At 33.5% G+C, this 18,518-nt stretch overlaps 1 protein-coding gene across 1 annotated transcript in view; it reads right to left on the bottom strand.

Annotated features, from left to right (window-relative positions):
- Positions 1 to 7,634: 7,634 nt before the first annotated feature.
- Positions 7,635 to 18,518, bottom strand: part of LOC136029371 (homeobox protein unc-42-like) — a 50,011-nt gene continuing 39,127 nt past the window's right edge. The window contains exons 3-5 of the mRNA XM_065707689.1: positions 16,029 to 16,223; positions 12,189 to 12,291; positions 7,635 to 9,631 (exon numbers count right to left, since the gene is read on the bottom strand). Coding sequence (XP_065563761.1) covers positions 9,522 to 9,631; positions 12,189 to 12,291; positions 16,029 to 16,223 — 408 coding nt within the window. The 3' untranslated portion in view covers positions 7,635 to 9,521. The remainder of the gene's footprint in view (positions 9,632 to 12,188; positions 12,292 to 16,028; positions 16,224 to 18,518) is intronic.

Below are 18,518 nucleotides of genomic sequence, written 5' to 3'. Positions count from 1 at the left end.
CTCGCTCATCGTCAGCCTTTATTGACCAAGTTTCGCTTGAGTATAAAGCAATTGGGATTATAAGGGAGTTGAAGAGTCGGACCTTCAGAGAAGTTGACAAAGTCTTGTTTTTCCAGATTGGCAAGAGGTTCTTGAAGCTGGCGCCTGCCAGGCAAAGTCTTCGTTTGATCGATCTCGATCAAACGAAGAAGGCAATAGATTAAAAGCTTATCTAACTATTTAGGCAGAACTTGACAAAACCAAGACCTGAATTTTTTGAAAGAAAACCGTCTGATTTTAAGTTTTGTAACAATTCGCGTATTTTTAAACGAAATTTTCTAATGACATTGTCTGTGCGAGATCAGCAATAACGTTAGATCGAGAAATATTTCGTTAAAATGATACATGCATTTCTAACATATTCTTGAAATACCCACAAAAATCTTAAAATGACGAGATAGACAAAACTAAACGCGCAAATTTATCGTATGTATCATTTGACAATTTTTATTAGATTTTATAAATATCAGATTTTTTAATTTTTTTTTTATCCCAGTGCAAGGATTGATTTATAAAACTTGTGAGCAAATGGTTCAAAAAATAAAGATGGAAAATGAATTTTTCAGCCAAAACCCCACACAACCGATAATACAACACATTTTCTATTTTTACTTTGAATTTTCTTCAAAAATGAGTGACATAAATAATGGCTTGAACATTTACCAAGACAAGTTTTCCCATTTACTTTAAACTATTACTCAGACTGCAGATTACTGCTGGCTGCTCTAGCCACAGTAGCGACTGATGTTATCTACAGCTTTTTTCAAGATGGCTGCCAACATCTGCTGAGTCCAAATTGTAAGATGAATTAGAAAGTAATTAGAGTGAAAGAAAGACAAAGTTAGAATGGTAAGTCTTTACAAGTGATTTGACTGAACAATAATAGAGAATTTATACGATGGGTGTTTCAGCTGGGCAGCTATCCAAAGAGATTTCTTTCACTGTTAGATAATATTCTCTTGTAACACAGAAACCTAATACTGTTAGATTTCCCATTTATTGTTCTTTCTAAATATGATAATTGCTATAATATAAAAGAAAACAATGTCAATATAAAAGAAAAAATCTAACGGCAAACATCAGAACAGTCAAGTTGGATTTAGTACGTTATTTGACAGACGATTTGTGCTCTACAACAGAAAATTATGCATTGTTGTGGTATCAAATTTCAGTCAATATTGAAGTCAAACAGTTCGTGGTAACGAACTGTAAATAAGGAGCGACCTGGCTCAATAGTAACTAAAACTAAAAAAAATGGAATTTTTATACCAATAGCTACATCAAAAGAATCGCATTTTAATGCTGATTTTAAATATATAAGTTTCATCAAGTTTAGTCTTACCCGTCAAAAGTAGTTACGAGCCTGAAAAAAATTGCCTTATTTTCGAAAATAGGGAGAAACAACCCCTAAAAGTCATAGAATCTTAACGAAAATCACACCATCAGATTCAGCGAGTCAGAGAACCCTATTGTAAAAGTTTCAAGCTCCTATCTACAAAAATGTAGAATTTTGTATTTTCTGCCAGAATTCAGATCATGAATGCGTGTTTATTTGTTTTTTTGTTTTTTTTTCCCCCAGGGGTGATCGTATCGACTCAATGGTCCTAGAACCTTGCGAGAGGGCTCATTCTAACGGTAATGAAAAATTCTAGTGCCCTTTTTAAGTGACCAAAAAATTGGAGGGCACCTAGGCCCCTTCCCACGCTAATTATTTTCCCAAAGTCATCGGATCAAAATTCTGAGATAGCCATTTTATTCAGGGTAGGTGAAAACCTTATGTCTTTAAGGACGACTTACTCCCCCACAGTCCCCGTGGGAGGAGCTACAAGTTACAAACCTTGACCAATGCTTACATATAGTAATGGTTATTTGGAAGTGTACAGACGTTTTCAGGGGGATTTTTAGGTTGGGGGGGGGGGGGTTGAGAAGAGGTGGATACGTTGGGGGAACTTTCCTTGGAGGAATTTGTCATGGGGGAAGTAAATTTTCATGAAGGGAGCGCAGGATTTTCTAGCATTATTTAAAAAAAAACAATGAAAAAAGAAATATGAAAAAGTTTTTTCAACTGTGAGTAAGGAGAAGCATTAAAACTTGAAACGAACAGAAATTATTACGCATATGATGGGCTCACCTCCTCCTAATACCCTGCTCTTTACGCTAAAGTATTTTTAGTACTTTCAACTATTCATTCTACGGCTTTTGTGATTCAGGGTAATTCTTCAGAAATTGGGACAAAATTCAAGCTTTAGTGTAAAGAGCGAGGTACTGACGAGGGGGTGAACCCCCTCATATGCGCAATAAAAACATGAGAATACAGAAGTTCGTTACGTAAGCTAATTTGTAAGTTACGTATATCTTTTACTAATAAAAACATTTGTAAAAAGTTCTAGTTGCCTTTTTAAGTAGCCGAAAAATCGGAGGACAACTAGGCTTCCTCCCCCACTCCTTTTTTTCTCAAAATCATTCGATCAAAACTATGAGAAAGCCATTTAGCCAAAAAAATAAATATGTAAATTTCGTTTTAATTATTCATCTGCGGAGAGCCAAAATCAAAACATGCGTTGATTCAAAAACGTTCAGAAATTAAATAAAAAAAGCAAGTTTTTTTAACGGAAAGTAAGGAGCGGCATTAAAACTTAAAACGAACAGAAATTACTTCGTATATGAAAGGGGCTGCTTCCTCATCAACGCCCCGCTCTTTACGCTAAAGTTTTTTACTGTTTTAAAAAGTAGAGTTAAGAGAAAGAGTCAAACTTTAGCGTAAAGAGCGGGGCGTTGATGAGGAAGCAGCCCCTTTAATATATGAAGTAATTTCTGTTCGTTTTAAGTTTTAATACTGCTCCTTAATTTCCGTTAAAAAAACTTGTTTTTTTTTAAATTTAATTTTTGGAGACTATAACTGTGTTTTGGAATTCATCAGCTTTTATTTTTAATACCTTTCTAAAAACAATTGAACTAGCTTGGTAGCTCAAATTTATTCTAGTTACTTGGATACAAACAGGATATAGATTCCGTTTATAGTTGTATCATATGATTTAGAAAATATTCCTTTGTTCCTTTTTCTTAAATGCTCATTAAAAAGATCCATTCCAGCACAATCGTACTTAATATTTAGTTTTTTTTTTATTTATTTGTATTATTTGAAACTATTTTTCTCGTTTCAAGGTTCATTAGGGATGGCCACTTTCTGCATAAATTTTTAAAATGGTGTGAAGGAAAAGGAAAATCGCTTTGTTTCTAATGGTTTATAATCAGTGGAGGACCACTGGTGCCATTGATCCTTATTAGACTCGAGACTTGGTTTTGGGAGGTAGCTTTGAAAAAAAAACCAACAGCTAATAAATTTCAGTAGTTTCTAAAAATTATTATGAAGAAGAAAACAAGAAGAAAAGCCTCCAATGCTTAGCATTTCATTGTCATACATGAGAGGTAACTTTTCCGTAAGAAATACAAGTGTGCTCAATACCGATAGTATTACAGTATTCTGTTTGGTAGCTCGTATACTTGAGATTAGATTATTCCGAAATGTATTTTCAATCTTTTCTTCCGCTTGCTAGCATACCGGAGAAACGAAGCTTCTACTTTCAAAATATCACCCACATTAGTTGGTAATATTAGTTGGTAAAGACCAGCCAGACGGAAAAATCCATTGCCCCCCCCCCAAATGTCTTGGTAAGTGACGACTCTGCCTATAGCCTTTATTATCCCTAAAAACGATATAAAAATTATACCCCTAGTAAATCTTGACCTTAACATATTGATTTTCCTTTCATTATAGCCCCATACAGTGAGTTCAAACGATATTTTTCCCACATGGATAAACAGTCAGTCAGGAGAGTACCTAAAACAATCCTTAGACAATTCATCTGGAGAATATATAGCATATATTCACCAATATTTCCAAGTATCTATGTTTTTGAGTCACTCTTGACCACTGTCATTACCGTCACTTCCAATGTTGTAATGTTTGCTCGAAGATTTATGTTCGGACTCGTACAAACTTTTGCAAGGTGGGAAAAAACTGTGTGTAAAATTCATCCGAGTTACTATTGTCTCCATAAGTTGGTTCTATAGGGATAAATACCCACATGACTGATGCTTTGCATTATTTGCTTATTGATTGCACACCTAAAATTTTATCATTAACACATTACTAACCTAGACAAGACTTAAAAGCTTCCTTATTCGTCATGAGCCAAATTTTCTGCCTTTATGCGCAATCCTCCACATTTGATTAAATAAATACTATTTCACCTAATTGCTTGTTGCCTAACTCCTGGAAAGAAGTTTCAGAGACTCCTAACGTGTCCTGTTCTAAAAATTTTGGAATATCGATACAATAATTGCCTTTTATCGTCGTAAAGTTCCATTTCGTAATTTTTATATTTTCCAAATCATTAAAATTGTATGGTTTCAAGAAAAGCACTGGGTCCCACTAGTGCAGGTCAGAGACTAATAACCTTCTTTAAAATCTGTATCAAATACTGCAACTGGAGTGTAAGAAGCTTGGGGACCTTGATTTAAGTGGAGGCCTTGTGGAAGTTTTTGCCCATCTTAGTCACTATAGCACTTGGCACTTCACTCCCGTCAACAAGTGTTGAAGTCCTGAACCTAAATCAAGACTTATTACTTCTTACTCATTCTGTATTTATGCTAGCAAATACTATATTACAATGGGGAGACAGCACAGTAAAACATAGTAAAATATAACCTGGAAGAGGCTATACAGCCCAAAAAACTCTGTCAAGACTAAAAAAACAAGAATAATTATTCATTCTAGAAAATCTTTGCAATGCTGTTTCGAATCATAACATGCAACAAGACTATAATTATCTTGGGGGTCTACCCCTCCTGAAGTTCATTTTGCAGCAGTGTTTACAGTCATTGTTTAGGCTAGACAAAATTAGGTAAAGGTCTACCTAAACGCGATTGTGAGACAGCGTAGGTAGGGTTTCTTTTTCGGCGACTGGAATAGAAGAAGGAGCTCACAACATATTGAAGACCCACAGCCATTTTACAGCACCGAACCATCTCTTGCATTTTATACCCAGCCTATCCTCGCATTTTGTTTTTTGGGGATCTGAAATATACACTATCATGTAATAAACGCAATTCTTTTTTGAAATTTGTGATAATAGCAATATGCAGAACTGGTGAGAGACTATCCACCAATAATAACATTAGTATGAGCTGAATAATATAAATCATTTTGCTTTCGTTTCTAATAACATACAATTGTTTTACCTAGACAAATGTTTTCATAAAGCCAGATTTTTTGCTGATTTTATACAATTCTTAACATTTAATCTTCAGCCAAGTCCGTCAGCATCGCTGAAGGACATCGGCTGAAGCTTCAGCATCGGCATTCACCAGCATCGCTTGGATATGTAAGACCCGCTGACTTCTAGCTCTGTATTTAGAATATTCATCACAAAATGATTAGGAGGAAGCCAGACACAGAGGCAATTCTACTGATATAACGTACTTCACGGATGTTACCAAGATAAAAAAAAATATGCTGTAAACAAGAAAACGAGGAAATTTCCATCCAGTGAATACACAAAATTCAAATATTTAGCCAAGACCTCCGTTCAATCCTCCTCAGTGAAGAAATAGAAAAGCAAAACATACTATAAAAAACAACTATTAAAATAAAGGAAGACACTTGCCATGCAACGTTGAGAAGGTAATTGAACAAAAAATCTGGTGTTGAATGACTATTCAAATCCTAAAGAGTCCATTTTATTTGATGTTTTTTTTTTTTTAAAAACTAATCACTTACCAGGTCAGTATCATGAGACATTTTTTTAGTTTACAAATATCATAACTTAAAAAGAATCTTAATTATTGCATATTGGGATTGAATAAGTTTGCCAATATTTCTATAAAGGACTAATTTCTGGTGTATATTAGCTTCGACTGTCTCTCTGGAAATTTGCACGAGACCTTTGGCTTAGGCAATAATGGAGGCGCTTTCAAATAAAATTTTACTCATTTTTTTCAAATTGTGGTCCAATTTAGGAGGAGTTTTTCTTTTCGCCTATAAATGGGAGGCTTTCAATTGGTGGTTATGCTGTGGTAGTATCCTTTAATACTATTTTTAACCTTTTACATTCAGCAATTCTAGTAAATTCTGGTCCTTATTTATATTCAACTTATTAATTCAGATATTTACCTTTTACATTATAGCATTTCGCAACCTAGTAAAATGTCAGATAACACTAGACCTGGTAAGCGACTGGGTTTTAAAAAGAATTTAATGAAATGAACTTAGATTTATCACCTTGTCATTCAATATCAGAATTTTATTCAAATCCCCTGTCATTTTTACCAGGAAAAGGTATTGTTTTATTTTAGTGGTTGTTTTTTAAGCTTTTTTTTTATTTAATTTTGTGATCGTTTTTACGGTTTGTTTTATTTTTCCGTTTCAGCAAATCCAGACATTTGAGACGAGGCTTTGCCCAAAATATTTGCACTATTTTTTCATTTTCATTAGCTGGAATTGTCCTCGTTTTTCTTCTTTACCTATATCTTTTTCTCGTCTTGTCATCCTCAGCCAGTGTGGTCTCAAAAATTATTTAAGGATGCCACTAGCTCATTCCACTTGCTTTGGTCTCCGGCCCTTTCAGTTTTGTTAGTGTGATGTTACATCAGGGACGTCAGTTCACGAGAATGCAAGGGCTGGTGGAAAATTTATTTTCATAGGTGGTATTTGTTTTTATATTTATTCGAAATAAAAAATTAAAAATCTGGGGAGGGGGTGATTTCCCCCTGCACCCCCCAATAGGCACACCTATGACACATCATCATTTTATTTTTTGTTTAAGACGCAATCATTTCTCTTCTCCTGGCTTAGAAACGATTTTGCCTGAACTTTCATATTTCCGACTCGATTGCCACAGCCTTGCTTTAGTTCAAGCAAAAAGAATGTATGCACAAAACTGCAAAAACACCCAAAATATATTTTATGGATGCTTGGACTAGAAAAAGACCAAGCTTCACCAGTTCCTTAGCTAGCAAGATCCAATTCTGCCGGCTTTTTTCATGGCCCACCCCTCGGTTAGTTTGTCTTACTACAGTTGGTAGCTCAGGACTTAGGTCGTGTACGTTTGTTATCTTCACTTGTTGTTTCGTTGCTTTTTCTTTAGTTTCTATTTGTGGATACTATAACAAACAATTGTCCTCAGTGGAAGCAAATCACAAAGTTTCATTTGTTTTGTTTTTCCTTTTTTTTTGGGGGGGGGGGATCTGTTTTTCGAAATATCTTGCGGTAATCTTGTCTTGATCTTGGTGGTAATCTTGCCTTTCTATTTTTTTTTCCAACGAAATACGAAAAAAGGCATTTTCTTAAATCTAGAGGAGAGAAGAGGGGAATCTAGGTAGAGGGCTATCCCCACATTCATTGGTGCGACTGTTCCTAACAGCTCAAAAATTGAATTCTTAAAAATGTCTATTTTTAGCTTAATTATTTTTTTATGCATTGATGGTAATTTTCCTACTACGCTCACCCTAGATTGAGGAGGAGTGAATGATACGAATAGAAGTAACTTATTAAGTTCCAGTAGTTGAAAAAAATCTATTAAACATCAACCATTTATCTCACTATTTAATCCCAAAGAAAGATCAAGAACAAAAGTAGTAATATACAAAAAGAAAATTAGTAGGTGTAGCGATCGAACTGTACATCACGTCTATAAAAACTTCCAGTGGAACATTAGCTAAAGAAAAACAACAATAAACCACTATTCTTTTAACTGAAATATTGCACTGGTCAACGCTGTACAAAAAAAATCTTGCAGAGATCATTTCATTATCTTAAATGACTAGTTATTGATTCCAAATAATTATACAAGCTACGCATATATGATGATAATAATAAAACTATGTTGATCTAGCTACCTTTGATTTGAACTGTTAATGAACTAAATTCATTAGCTTAAATCCCTAAGTACCAAAACACTTCATCCGCTACTAATCTTGGGATGTTTACATGAAATTGAACCTAAAATACATATTCCCTTAAAAAAATCAAAAAATTTGGCCTTTAAATATTTGTTGTTTTTAATTTTTTTAAGAGTGAATTTGACCAAGTAATTATTTATGTACGCTTAATCACATTCTTCATACCCAAAACACATAAAAGACACAAAAAAAAAAACTGAAAACCATTTTTAGCCAGATAATTGTTGCAATATGATAAAAACTTACTGTGCATATTCTTTGTTATTTTTTTCCAATGGGCTTAAAGAGGGGGTTTGGCAAGGGGGTTAACCAAGTTTAAAATAAAATAAAAACCTACATAACTGAATTGAAAATACTCAAGTGGAAAACTTGGTACAATGACGAGTACCCAAAATGAATATATAAATCGAGTTTTTTTCTAAAATATATGTAGCTAAACAATCCAATGCTGTCAAAAATTTCGGGGAATCAAACGAAGAACAAAATAGCCCTTTCTATATTAATCTTAGAATGGAAGACAGGCATCGTTTCAAAAGGTCACGATCTATAAATTTAGAGTTTCATGTACGCCATACATTAATTGCTAATATTTATTTAAATTCTTATAGTCCCATTAAAACCTATTTTCTTCTATCATTTAGACTACAGGGTTTTTGTGGTAAACCATGGCTTTAGTTGAACCGTCAATTACTTAAAAACTGGAAAAACAGCTTTTCAGATCTTAGGACATGTAGTTTTCGCAAAACTGACAACTATGCTATTTTGATGTTATCTACCGTCTGACAGGCCCTTTTTTGAGATACAAATTGAAATTTCCACAAGGAATTTCACTGAAAACTTAAAGTATGAGTCTTGGATCTAGTCTGAATATGAACGAAGTTAAAGATAATCTTAATATCAAGGTTTATCTTTTTTTGAATTTTTTTTACATTAAACTAGCAATGATTTTTTTTTACAGTATCAAGGATAGCAAAAATAAAATTTGATTGCTTGAATTGGTTGAGTAGAAATTTAAACAACCATATATATCTTAAAAATTAACAAGAATCGAAAATTCAATCTCCAATGAAAAAAATATTGGTATCAGCAGGTGCCAGGTTGAAAAAAGAAAAGAAAAAAGGATTGGTGTTGAAAAATCAGTGTTAAATGATTCGGCGTTACTATTCTAAATTTAAAGTTTTAGCACTAAATTAAGTAGAGGGGGAGCTTTATCCTACAAACGTATGAATTAGGTAAATAATAGAAAAAATTATCCCCAATGATAGGCATTATTTCTTATTGAAAAATGTTTTCCCAGGAACCTATTTTCCCATTTTGTTACAATTTTGTTGGCCTTTTTCTTTTTAGCTATTCCAACATAACTAACAATATCGTTTTCTTTGGTCTCAGTACTTCAGTAATTTCTGCTTATTCCAAATTAATGTAAACTGCGGTAAAACATATGTCAATACTATTTTGATAGATGGCACTATTGTCAAATCGTGCGTATTATGAAGAAAAACACTTGTTATCAGTAAAAATTAAGATTGATATTGCAGCATAGGTGCTGCAGCAAGATTTGCATGGTGGGTGGAATTCATACGAAGAGCTGTAAGGCTTTTATTATACCAGTCATCATCAGGACCAACACCTAGAATAAATTAATTATGCTTGATTAAGAATTAAACGAATTAAGAATTACACATAAATGTATTATAAAAAATGATCAGTGAATGGACACTATAAATAAATTGTGAATTTGAATTAGGTATATTTATGTTCATAAACGTATATATCATCTAGAACTAAGGATAAAGTACGTCTCGTATTTCTCCGGAATTAGAAATAAAACCATCGCTAAATTTTCACGCAAATAATAATGTCTGTATTTAATAAACTTGGCACATAACTTTAGCCAAGGCTTTTTGGCTTGATAAGAGGAGGATCGTTGTAGTTCGTTTTTTGAGACTATAGCGCTGATAAAGGTGGTTATAGTAAGGTACAAAGTCAGAAAAAAATTGTGAAGAAGAAAACTGAGGATAATGCCAGTCGGTAAAAAAGGCAAGACAAATATATTGTCATTTTGCTCGAACCCTCTGCTCAACCATCCTCACCGCACACAAGTAAACTAAGAATGGAAAATATATCCCACGGACCAAATAACTTGTCCTTGGTTCTTTTATCCCTGTATTTTTTTATTCTTCATTTATTTTAGCACACTGAGGACAGTCGAGCATAGAGCTTGACCCAAATACTTGCATATTTGTCTTTCCCTTTTCCCTACTGGAATTATCCTCGTTTTTTCTTCCATGCACTTTTTTTTTTATTTTTTTTTCCTGCACAGGGGTACATTCAGAAAAGTCTTCGGGGGCGGGGGATTAAATATTTTTAGGATGAGCAGAGACAACCTACACGGGATAAACGAAGGCTTACCTATCTGTTTTGCTTAACTGATGTGCGATGCGGACTGTACGCCATATTGAGGAAACTTTTTATTTACATGCAATTTAAATTTGCCACAAATTGGGAAAGTTCAGTTCTTAGGTTCAAAAAGCTGCAGGTTGACAACAAAAGATTTTCCTAATAGTATTTTTTTACAAGTAAATACTGAGTCTTCCTCGCTTTTTAGAAATTTAAACGATTACTTTAGTCTCAGGTAACTCGATTCGTTCGTGTAGAAATCCTATTGCAAAAGCATTTAGCCGGTCTTCGGAAGTTGCGATTTTCCAGTAAGTCTTTAGCAACTTCAATGGAGAAAATAGCCTTTAAGACGTACAAGTGGTAACTAGGATTATTGCTAAAATACAAAGTAACGCATCTACCATTGGTAAGAGGTCAACAAATGCAGCAAAATTTCAACATCAATCTTATTCTTTTTTCGTTCAAAACTTGTCACCAACAGAATGTTGTCACTATACGCCCCTGAAGTTTAAAAGCCATAAAGTTCCGCTACTTTGGTAATTCTGCATGTATAAGCGTTTTGATTCTCAATTTTTTCTCGGCTGGTTCGGAAAAGACCCTGGTAAGGTTTTAGTATGTTAAAGTGTGATTCAAACCTTTCGGTTAAAGACTAGATAAAATTTTCACGTAAAAAAACAAAAAACAAATAGTGACCTCATGAATTTTTCTTTAACTGAAATGGCTGGGACGTTGTTTCTCATTATTTGTCACTCTATTGTTGTTAATGTCAAAACGCGGATACACAAATCTAGAGTTAGGTCACTAGATTTCTTAAAAATAAGTGAAAATGCGACACCTGCCTCATTTCGGACCTCTTCAATTTTTTTTTTTTATTATTGCAGACTTTAAGGCGTGGAAAAGATCAAGATTTTTTCTCTACAAGCATAAACTTAACGGTAAAGTTAGGGGAATTCGCAAAGTCAGTTACAAATATGCTTACTTAGAAAATCATATTTTCCGGTCACACTTTGAAGAAACTTAACATCAGTAGCAATTTTCTTGGCAATCCAGTCTCTTATTTCATCCAAGGATGACAGTATTTGACGAAAAAATTCTACAAACGATTGCACAGAGTCGTGTCATTCGATCCAAAGAGTTTGGCACATTCTCCTTATCATCTTTTTTCTTCTGTTGTCATCTTTTCTTCTTTCAGTTTGTGCTACAAGAACTGCTTGCCTTTTTGGAATGTTAAAATAATTGTAAACACTTTAGATTTTACAAAAGAAACTTACAGTCCTCTGGCTTGAGCAACACGTAAAATGAATTATAATTGGTTGCCTTTGAAATCCACGCTACCCCTGATTCTTTGCTTAGAGGGGCTAACTTCATCAAAGTATGTTTGGAAATACTCAACACGATTTGGAAAATTCCGAATGTTATTATTTTAGGACCTAATTAAGTCGGAATAAACATCGTCAATTCCATCCCCCAAATAACTAATTTACCAGGTACAAAAAAGCCAAATTTTTTACTTTTAAAACAATGATTTAGCCTCTTTATTTTTTTAAAATTGAAAAATATCACTGCCCCCTCCCCCATATATCTTGTAAATTGGCACCCTTATATCCATAAAAGGCTTTACTTTTGTTTTCAGCACTTCAGTATTGAGTTTGGGAAACTTGGCTAAGGAGATCAGTCCCCTGAAGGATATTGCAAGTATAATCAATAGATATGATTTCTTACGTAATAAGACAATTTAACAGTATTAAAGGTGAAAATTACTCAAACAGTAATATGAAGGAAATTACCCATTGTGTCCTGCCTCATTGGTGGCGTGTGTGCCATTGAGAAGGATTGTGCCATTGAAGTATATGCAGGCATTGATGTCTGTGAAGCTAAATCAGGAATATACTGAAATTGGAATATAGAAACAAGTTAAATACTATCACAGGAAAAGCAAAAATAATACAAAACACCTGAATTTTAATTAATTGCATTTTTGAAGACTTGAATTTTTATTTTAACTAGGATCTGAAATTAATTGGCCGAAGAACTAAATCAATGATTTAGCCGATGATTAAATCGGTGATTTCTCAGAATAACAGAGATCCACAATTATTTTTCAATTTGTCTTTCAGATACATTCATAAGCTAGGCAAATAAAAAAATAATTTTACTGTTAAAAAGACTGGTGTAAATATTTTTTTGTGAAAAAGGGAAGTGCCGAAAGAAGTTTTTAATAATAGTGGATCATACGTGGCTCTCAGATCGCATGCTGTACGGAGCTGATCCAAAAGGCCAATGAAAATATTAGGTGAATTATTTAATGAATTTTGACAAATTCAAATTCACTCGCTTATTAAAATTTTGACACTGACTGTTGTAATTTAGTTGTAAGCATTTTGCATTGATTAAATCTCTATTTGGGATTGAAAAAAAAAGAAAAGAAAAACCAGGAATTCTCCTTTTGCATGCAAACTATAAGTCAGAGGGAGGGCTGTAGCTCTACCTAAGTAGAGTAATATGTCTTCCGTTTTTCATTATTATTACTATAATTTTTTTTATACAGCTACTTCGCATAGAACGGGGGAGGGAATCCCTCTCCCCGGAATAAAAGTGCAGCCCCAAAAAGTGCGCCCAAAATATTGGATCGAAATTTTGAGATGACCATTTTGTCCTGAATAGTGAAAAAGTACAATAAATGTGGTTCCATGGATGCAATGACCTCCGTCGTCCCCGAGGCAAAAGCTGTGAATTATGTGAAATGAAAACTGTTTAACCATAGGTTTTATAGTTGAAAAAGGGGGTATGTCTGCTCTTGGGTGTTCAATGGCTTACAGCTTTCAGTGATCATTCTGTGTAAAATAGATTACTCATTTTATTGTGGGAGGCATAGGAGGCCTGAAAAAAGACAAATTCATTTGTATTATGAGATCAGTTTGAAACTTACAACAGTAAATGCTTGAGCAAAGAGGAATCTAAATGTACAAAAATAGTTTCAGGGGCTCCCCCCCAAAAAAATTATGAATGGGCCATAGCACTTCTTCCTTGATCCGCTTGAAACTTGTATTCTGGAGTTGTTGGGCTATGGGAACCCAAACGTGGAAGGAAAAAAAAACGTTGTTTTCCACAAAAACTGACCCAACAAAGGGTCAACACGGACCTCACAACTTTTTTCTTCTACCACAACATATGGAAGAAGTGGTTGGAGAAATACCATTGGGAAGAGGCTCATTCAAATGACAATTGAAGGATCCAAGAGCCTTCTTAAGGGCCAAAAGTAATTAGAGGGCAATCAACCTCCCTTGCCATTTTCTGCTATTAGCCTCCGAAGCATCTAAAATGTCTCATGCAAATTTTTAGATAGCCATTTCGTTAAACATTGACACTTCTAATGAGTATCCTTCTGGGGTCGAGATGGTTCCACAGCCCCTGCGGGCAACATTCCTAAATCAAACAATTTACTAATTTTTCTTATTAGCCTTTAGAATAAAAATTGGCCATGAAAATGGAAGTTTGATGAATTTGAAACTCTTAGGGATTGGGAAAAGGTGAACGTCTAACAGAATGTATCAGAAACTCTATGTGCATCCGAGATTTCAAATTATGTGCAATGTCTCAAGAATGACTTGGGGGATCAATTTGAAGTTTTTAAAAGACCTTTCTTTCTTGGGGGAGGGGGCAGGTAGTAATTTGCTATGGGCGGGGGGCAGATGTCCCTCCTTGAACTTGACTTGCCGAGGTCTGTTTTTTAAACAGGAGAAGGGGTAAGATAAGAGCTAAATATATTTTTTTTAAATCTGCCTAAAAGGTTTCGTACTTTAATCCCTTGTGTGACAAGAATTTTTTCGCGGTAAAGCAGTAATGTAAACTGAAAGATACTACACGTACACAGGTCTACAAAGTAGGGTATCTGTAATATCTAAGGAAGAGCTATGCAGATCGAATTAAAAATTTTAGGGTTGTATGAGGGGTGACATAAGACACTAGATTTTGCCTTAACGGGAGGAGGGTGAATAAAAAAGGGTTAAGTCTGGCTGTATTGGTGCAGGATGTCTAATTATTTTCTTTTTCAAGACGACAAAAAAAAATATTTTTTATAAACGACACTGAAATATACTTATTTAAACAAACACTTACAACAAAAATTAAACTTAAAAGATTATTTTATTAAAATGATGATTGAAATACTTGTACATTCAAAGGTATACATGGTGTGGGTTAGGGTGGCTTCAGCCCTAAAGAAAACCAAATGTTACACATATTTTAAATCCTGTTGAATAACAGTCCCGTCCCATCTATCAGAGATTACGTAGTAAAACTATTATAGAACATTTATTGAACAAAAATACTACTGATCGAAAACATTGACAGAATATTTAAATATTGTCCAAATTTTAAACTATGATTCATCCTTTAAATTTTTAGGCAGAAAAACTTTACAAATATCTCCAATATTAACTAATAGTAAAACCTTGTGTACCAAAAATAAAGATTTATTTGTAAAAATGTTTACTATAAATTATATTGCTTGAAATCGATTTCAGTAAAGATAAAAATAATACCGCTCTAACCTTTTAAATATTCGTGGGTAGCCCTAAATCTGTTTGGGGTGATTTTTGTTTTTTTTAAGCTTGACCTGTTCATACATTTAAAATTTTGTTTGTTCTAAGACTCATCTATACATCTATGATGTGCATCAGCTATCTTTATGTTTGACATAATTCATTTTAATTTATGTTAATTTTGGTTTCATCTATTCATTGTTAGCATTTTCTGTTTATTAAGTCTTAATTATTAATTATAATTAATTCTCCTTGTTTTGGGTTTTAGTATGGTTCTTCAATTTACACGAAAATTCTCTTCTGGAAATGTCTTTTTAAGTAAATATATGGAAAGATTGTATTAAGATTGAATTTGGCATGCTTAATTTAATGAAAAAAAATTTAATGAAATAAAATTTAATTTTATCTCGACTCGGAAAGAATGTCTTTTTTTTCATTTTTTGGGGTTTCTGCAGAAAGTTTTGAAAACTTGTGAGATAAATGAATTGAAATTTTTCCCATTTATCGTTAGCTTTGTTTTTCTTTTTTAACTTTGGAATTATCCAGCATGTATAATATGAGTGTCTGCTGGGATAAAACATAGATGACATGGAAAATGATATCTAGAATATATTGCAAGGGCGCGATGTTATGTCAATGACTCACGTGTTTAGAATCAATACAGGTAAGTAATATAGGACTTCCAGTATAAATACAGGTGAGCAATATAAATGTTAAAAAAATGTTGTCTTTAAAGATAAAATTGCATCTACATTTGTTTTTGGTCGGCTTTTCCTTAAGAAGAGTAGATATTTTGGAACAGTATCTGAATGATTTTTTGAGAATTGTTCAGCTAGGATCGAACACTGCCACAGGAGCACCTGGCAAAGACTGGGTACGCACATCTTAATGATCTCTGTAGTGCCCCCAAACACAAAAAAAAGAAAAAAAAAACAAGCCCAATAATGGATTTATACTGAACGGTGATCATTCTTTTTAATCGTTTTTAGTTTCGTTTAGTCACTGTGAGTAGTCTGTGTTTTTTAACTCAAGGAATCGCTTCAGTACGAGAGGGAATTTTTCAAAGGTCAAAATGGTGCTTACTTGTGGATAACGGTTCATACTATTTAATGTCTGGAAGGTATTTGGATGGCCATATGCTTGATACCCTCTGGCTGCAGTTGGATAAATATTCCTCATCATAGCTCCTCCACAGGCTGGTAGCACTGCAGGTGCCAAAGCTTTCTGTAGTTGTTTCTCCTGCTTGCGGTATTTCGCTCTTCTATTTTGAAACCATACCTTAAATTGTAACTTTATAAGAGGGATAATACAAAAAAATTGATTGATGAGTTACAAATTGTCAAACAGTTCGTGGTAACGAACTGTTAGTAAGGAGCGGCACGGCTCAATAGTAACCGGAACTCTAAAATACGGAATTTTGATTTCAATAGGCGTGTTATAGAGTCGGCATGTTTTGCTGATTCGAAATACATAAGATTTGAGCTTAATGTTACCTATAAAAGTCTACGAGCATGAGAATAGTTGCCTGATTTTTGAAAAAGGGAGGAAACACCCATAAAACACAAAGAATTTTCATGAAAATCGTACCATCAGATTCAACGCATCCGAGAATCCTATTATAGGGGGTTTCAAGCATATAGCTGCAAAAATGCGGAATTTTCTATTTTTTTAATTGCCTTTTGATTTTCTAAACAGGCCAGAAAATTTTCGGAAAGTATATATACTTATCCAATTCTGGTATATATATATATATATATATATATATATATATATATATATATATATATATATATATATATATAATAATATATAATATAATATATAATAATAATCCTGAAAGGTGAGCGTGGAACTAAATTACCTCCCCCTATCCGGCCGAGTGTTTGACCTCCCTCAAGAAAACCCTTGGTACACTCCTGAGATTCCAATCAAAATACTGAGAAAGAATGGCAATAGGTACTTTTGCAGCTACTTCAAATACTAGGCACTGCCAAGTTTGAAGCTTGGAGAGATTGTTTTTGTTTTTTGTGAACACATATTTGTATCTCGTTAGAAAACTAATTTCCAGGAAAATTCAGATAATATCATTGGAAAACAATTGAAACATAAATGGTATGTGTTAAATAGCGTCCCTTTTGCCTTGCAAAAGAAAAGCTACTCATACCGAAAATCAGCTTAGAAGACAACTTTTCCACTTCTTGCCTCATTTACCATCATTTCATTTCAATCTTAAGGAGACTGTTCTTATAAACAATTGGCTACAAGGATTCATTACCCTCGCATAATTGTTCATAGCTCCTCCTATTCCAGCACTGGAAAAGAGCCTATCCCTGGAGAAATCCACTATTGATTTTGGAAAAGCTCCCGTCAACGTTGTAGCTTAGGCATCACCCAAAAGAGAGATAGAAAGACATTTGATGCATTATTCATGCGGGTGGAGCTGTCCAGAATTTCTGAAGAACCATAGAAGAATCTGTTCCTAACAATTAACTGAGGGAAAATCTCTTATCTGGAAATGTGATTTGCGGTCTGAATACAAAAATAAACTACAAAGCTAGTTTTTATTGTGATTATTATAGGCTTTGGAATTGAAATTAAGTAAAAAACATTTTTTCAAATGAAAGTACAGAACGACATTAAAACTTGAAACAAAAAGTAATTTTTCCACATAAGAGGAAGACTTTCCTTCTCTTCGCTCCTGTTCCTTATGCTGAAGTTATGTAGGGTTCTTCTGAAAGTATTTATAAGCGCTAAAAATAAAGCTAAAGGAAAAGTGCTAGTGCTTTTTTGTCGATTGCAATTAAAACATTCGAACTAGAATCTTATGGCTTAAAATAGAATAGTACGTTAATAACAAACAAACTCTCAAAACATAAAAAACTGCTCAACTTGTTGCTTTCTGTTAGCTAGCCAAATTATAGCAAATTAAAAAATATAGCAAATTATAGCAAATAAAAGCAAATTAGCTAGCCATTTATTGTATATGCAAAAAAACAACATTAGTGCATAATTACAACATTAGTACAAACATAAGAATAATATAAAAACATACAGCGATGAACCCAACTGGCCTGTTAAATAAAAACGAATATAATGAATAAAATGAATAAATATGTGTACATAAGTACACAATCATAAGTACATAAGTAAAATGTAAGTTACATAAGTAAAAGTAAAAAGTAGATAACATAAGTAATATAAGTAAAATGAATAAAAATGAGCACGTAAGTACAACATAAATAAAATCGTAAGTACTTTATAAAAACATACAACGATGAGCCCAACTGGTTTGTCAAATAAAAATGAAACAAACAAAGTAACACATTAACAATGCACATGAAACATAAACATGATAGATTGCAATTTTCATTTATTTATGATTTCAACAAACGCTGACACAAAGCTCTTTCTGTAGCACTCAGTTGAATGCAATAATATATTATTATTGCATATAATATCAGCAATAATATCATTATTATTGTAATAATATCAGCAATAATAGGATTTCGAACCGGGATTTTTTGTGCTTTTGATAGGGATAAACGAGGCTTTGGTTCTGGCGCCATTAATTCA

The sequence above is a fragment of the Artemia franciscana genome, chromosome 7 (assembly GCF_032884065.1).
Source record: "Artemia franciscana chromosome 7, ASM3288406v1, whole genome shotgun sequence".
Lineage (NCBI taxonomy): Eukaryota > Metazoa > Arthropoda > Branchiopoda > Anostraca > Artemiidae > Artemia > Artemia franciscana.
This window is presented reverse-complemented; position numbering and strand designations above follow the sequence as displayed.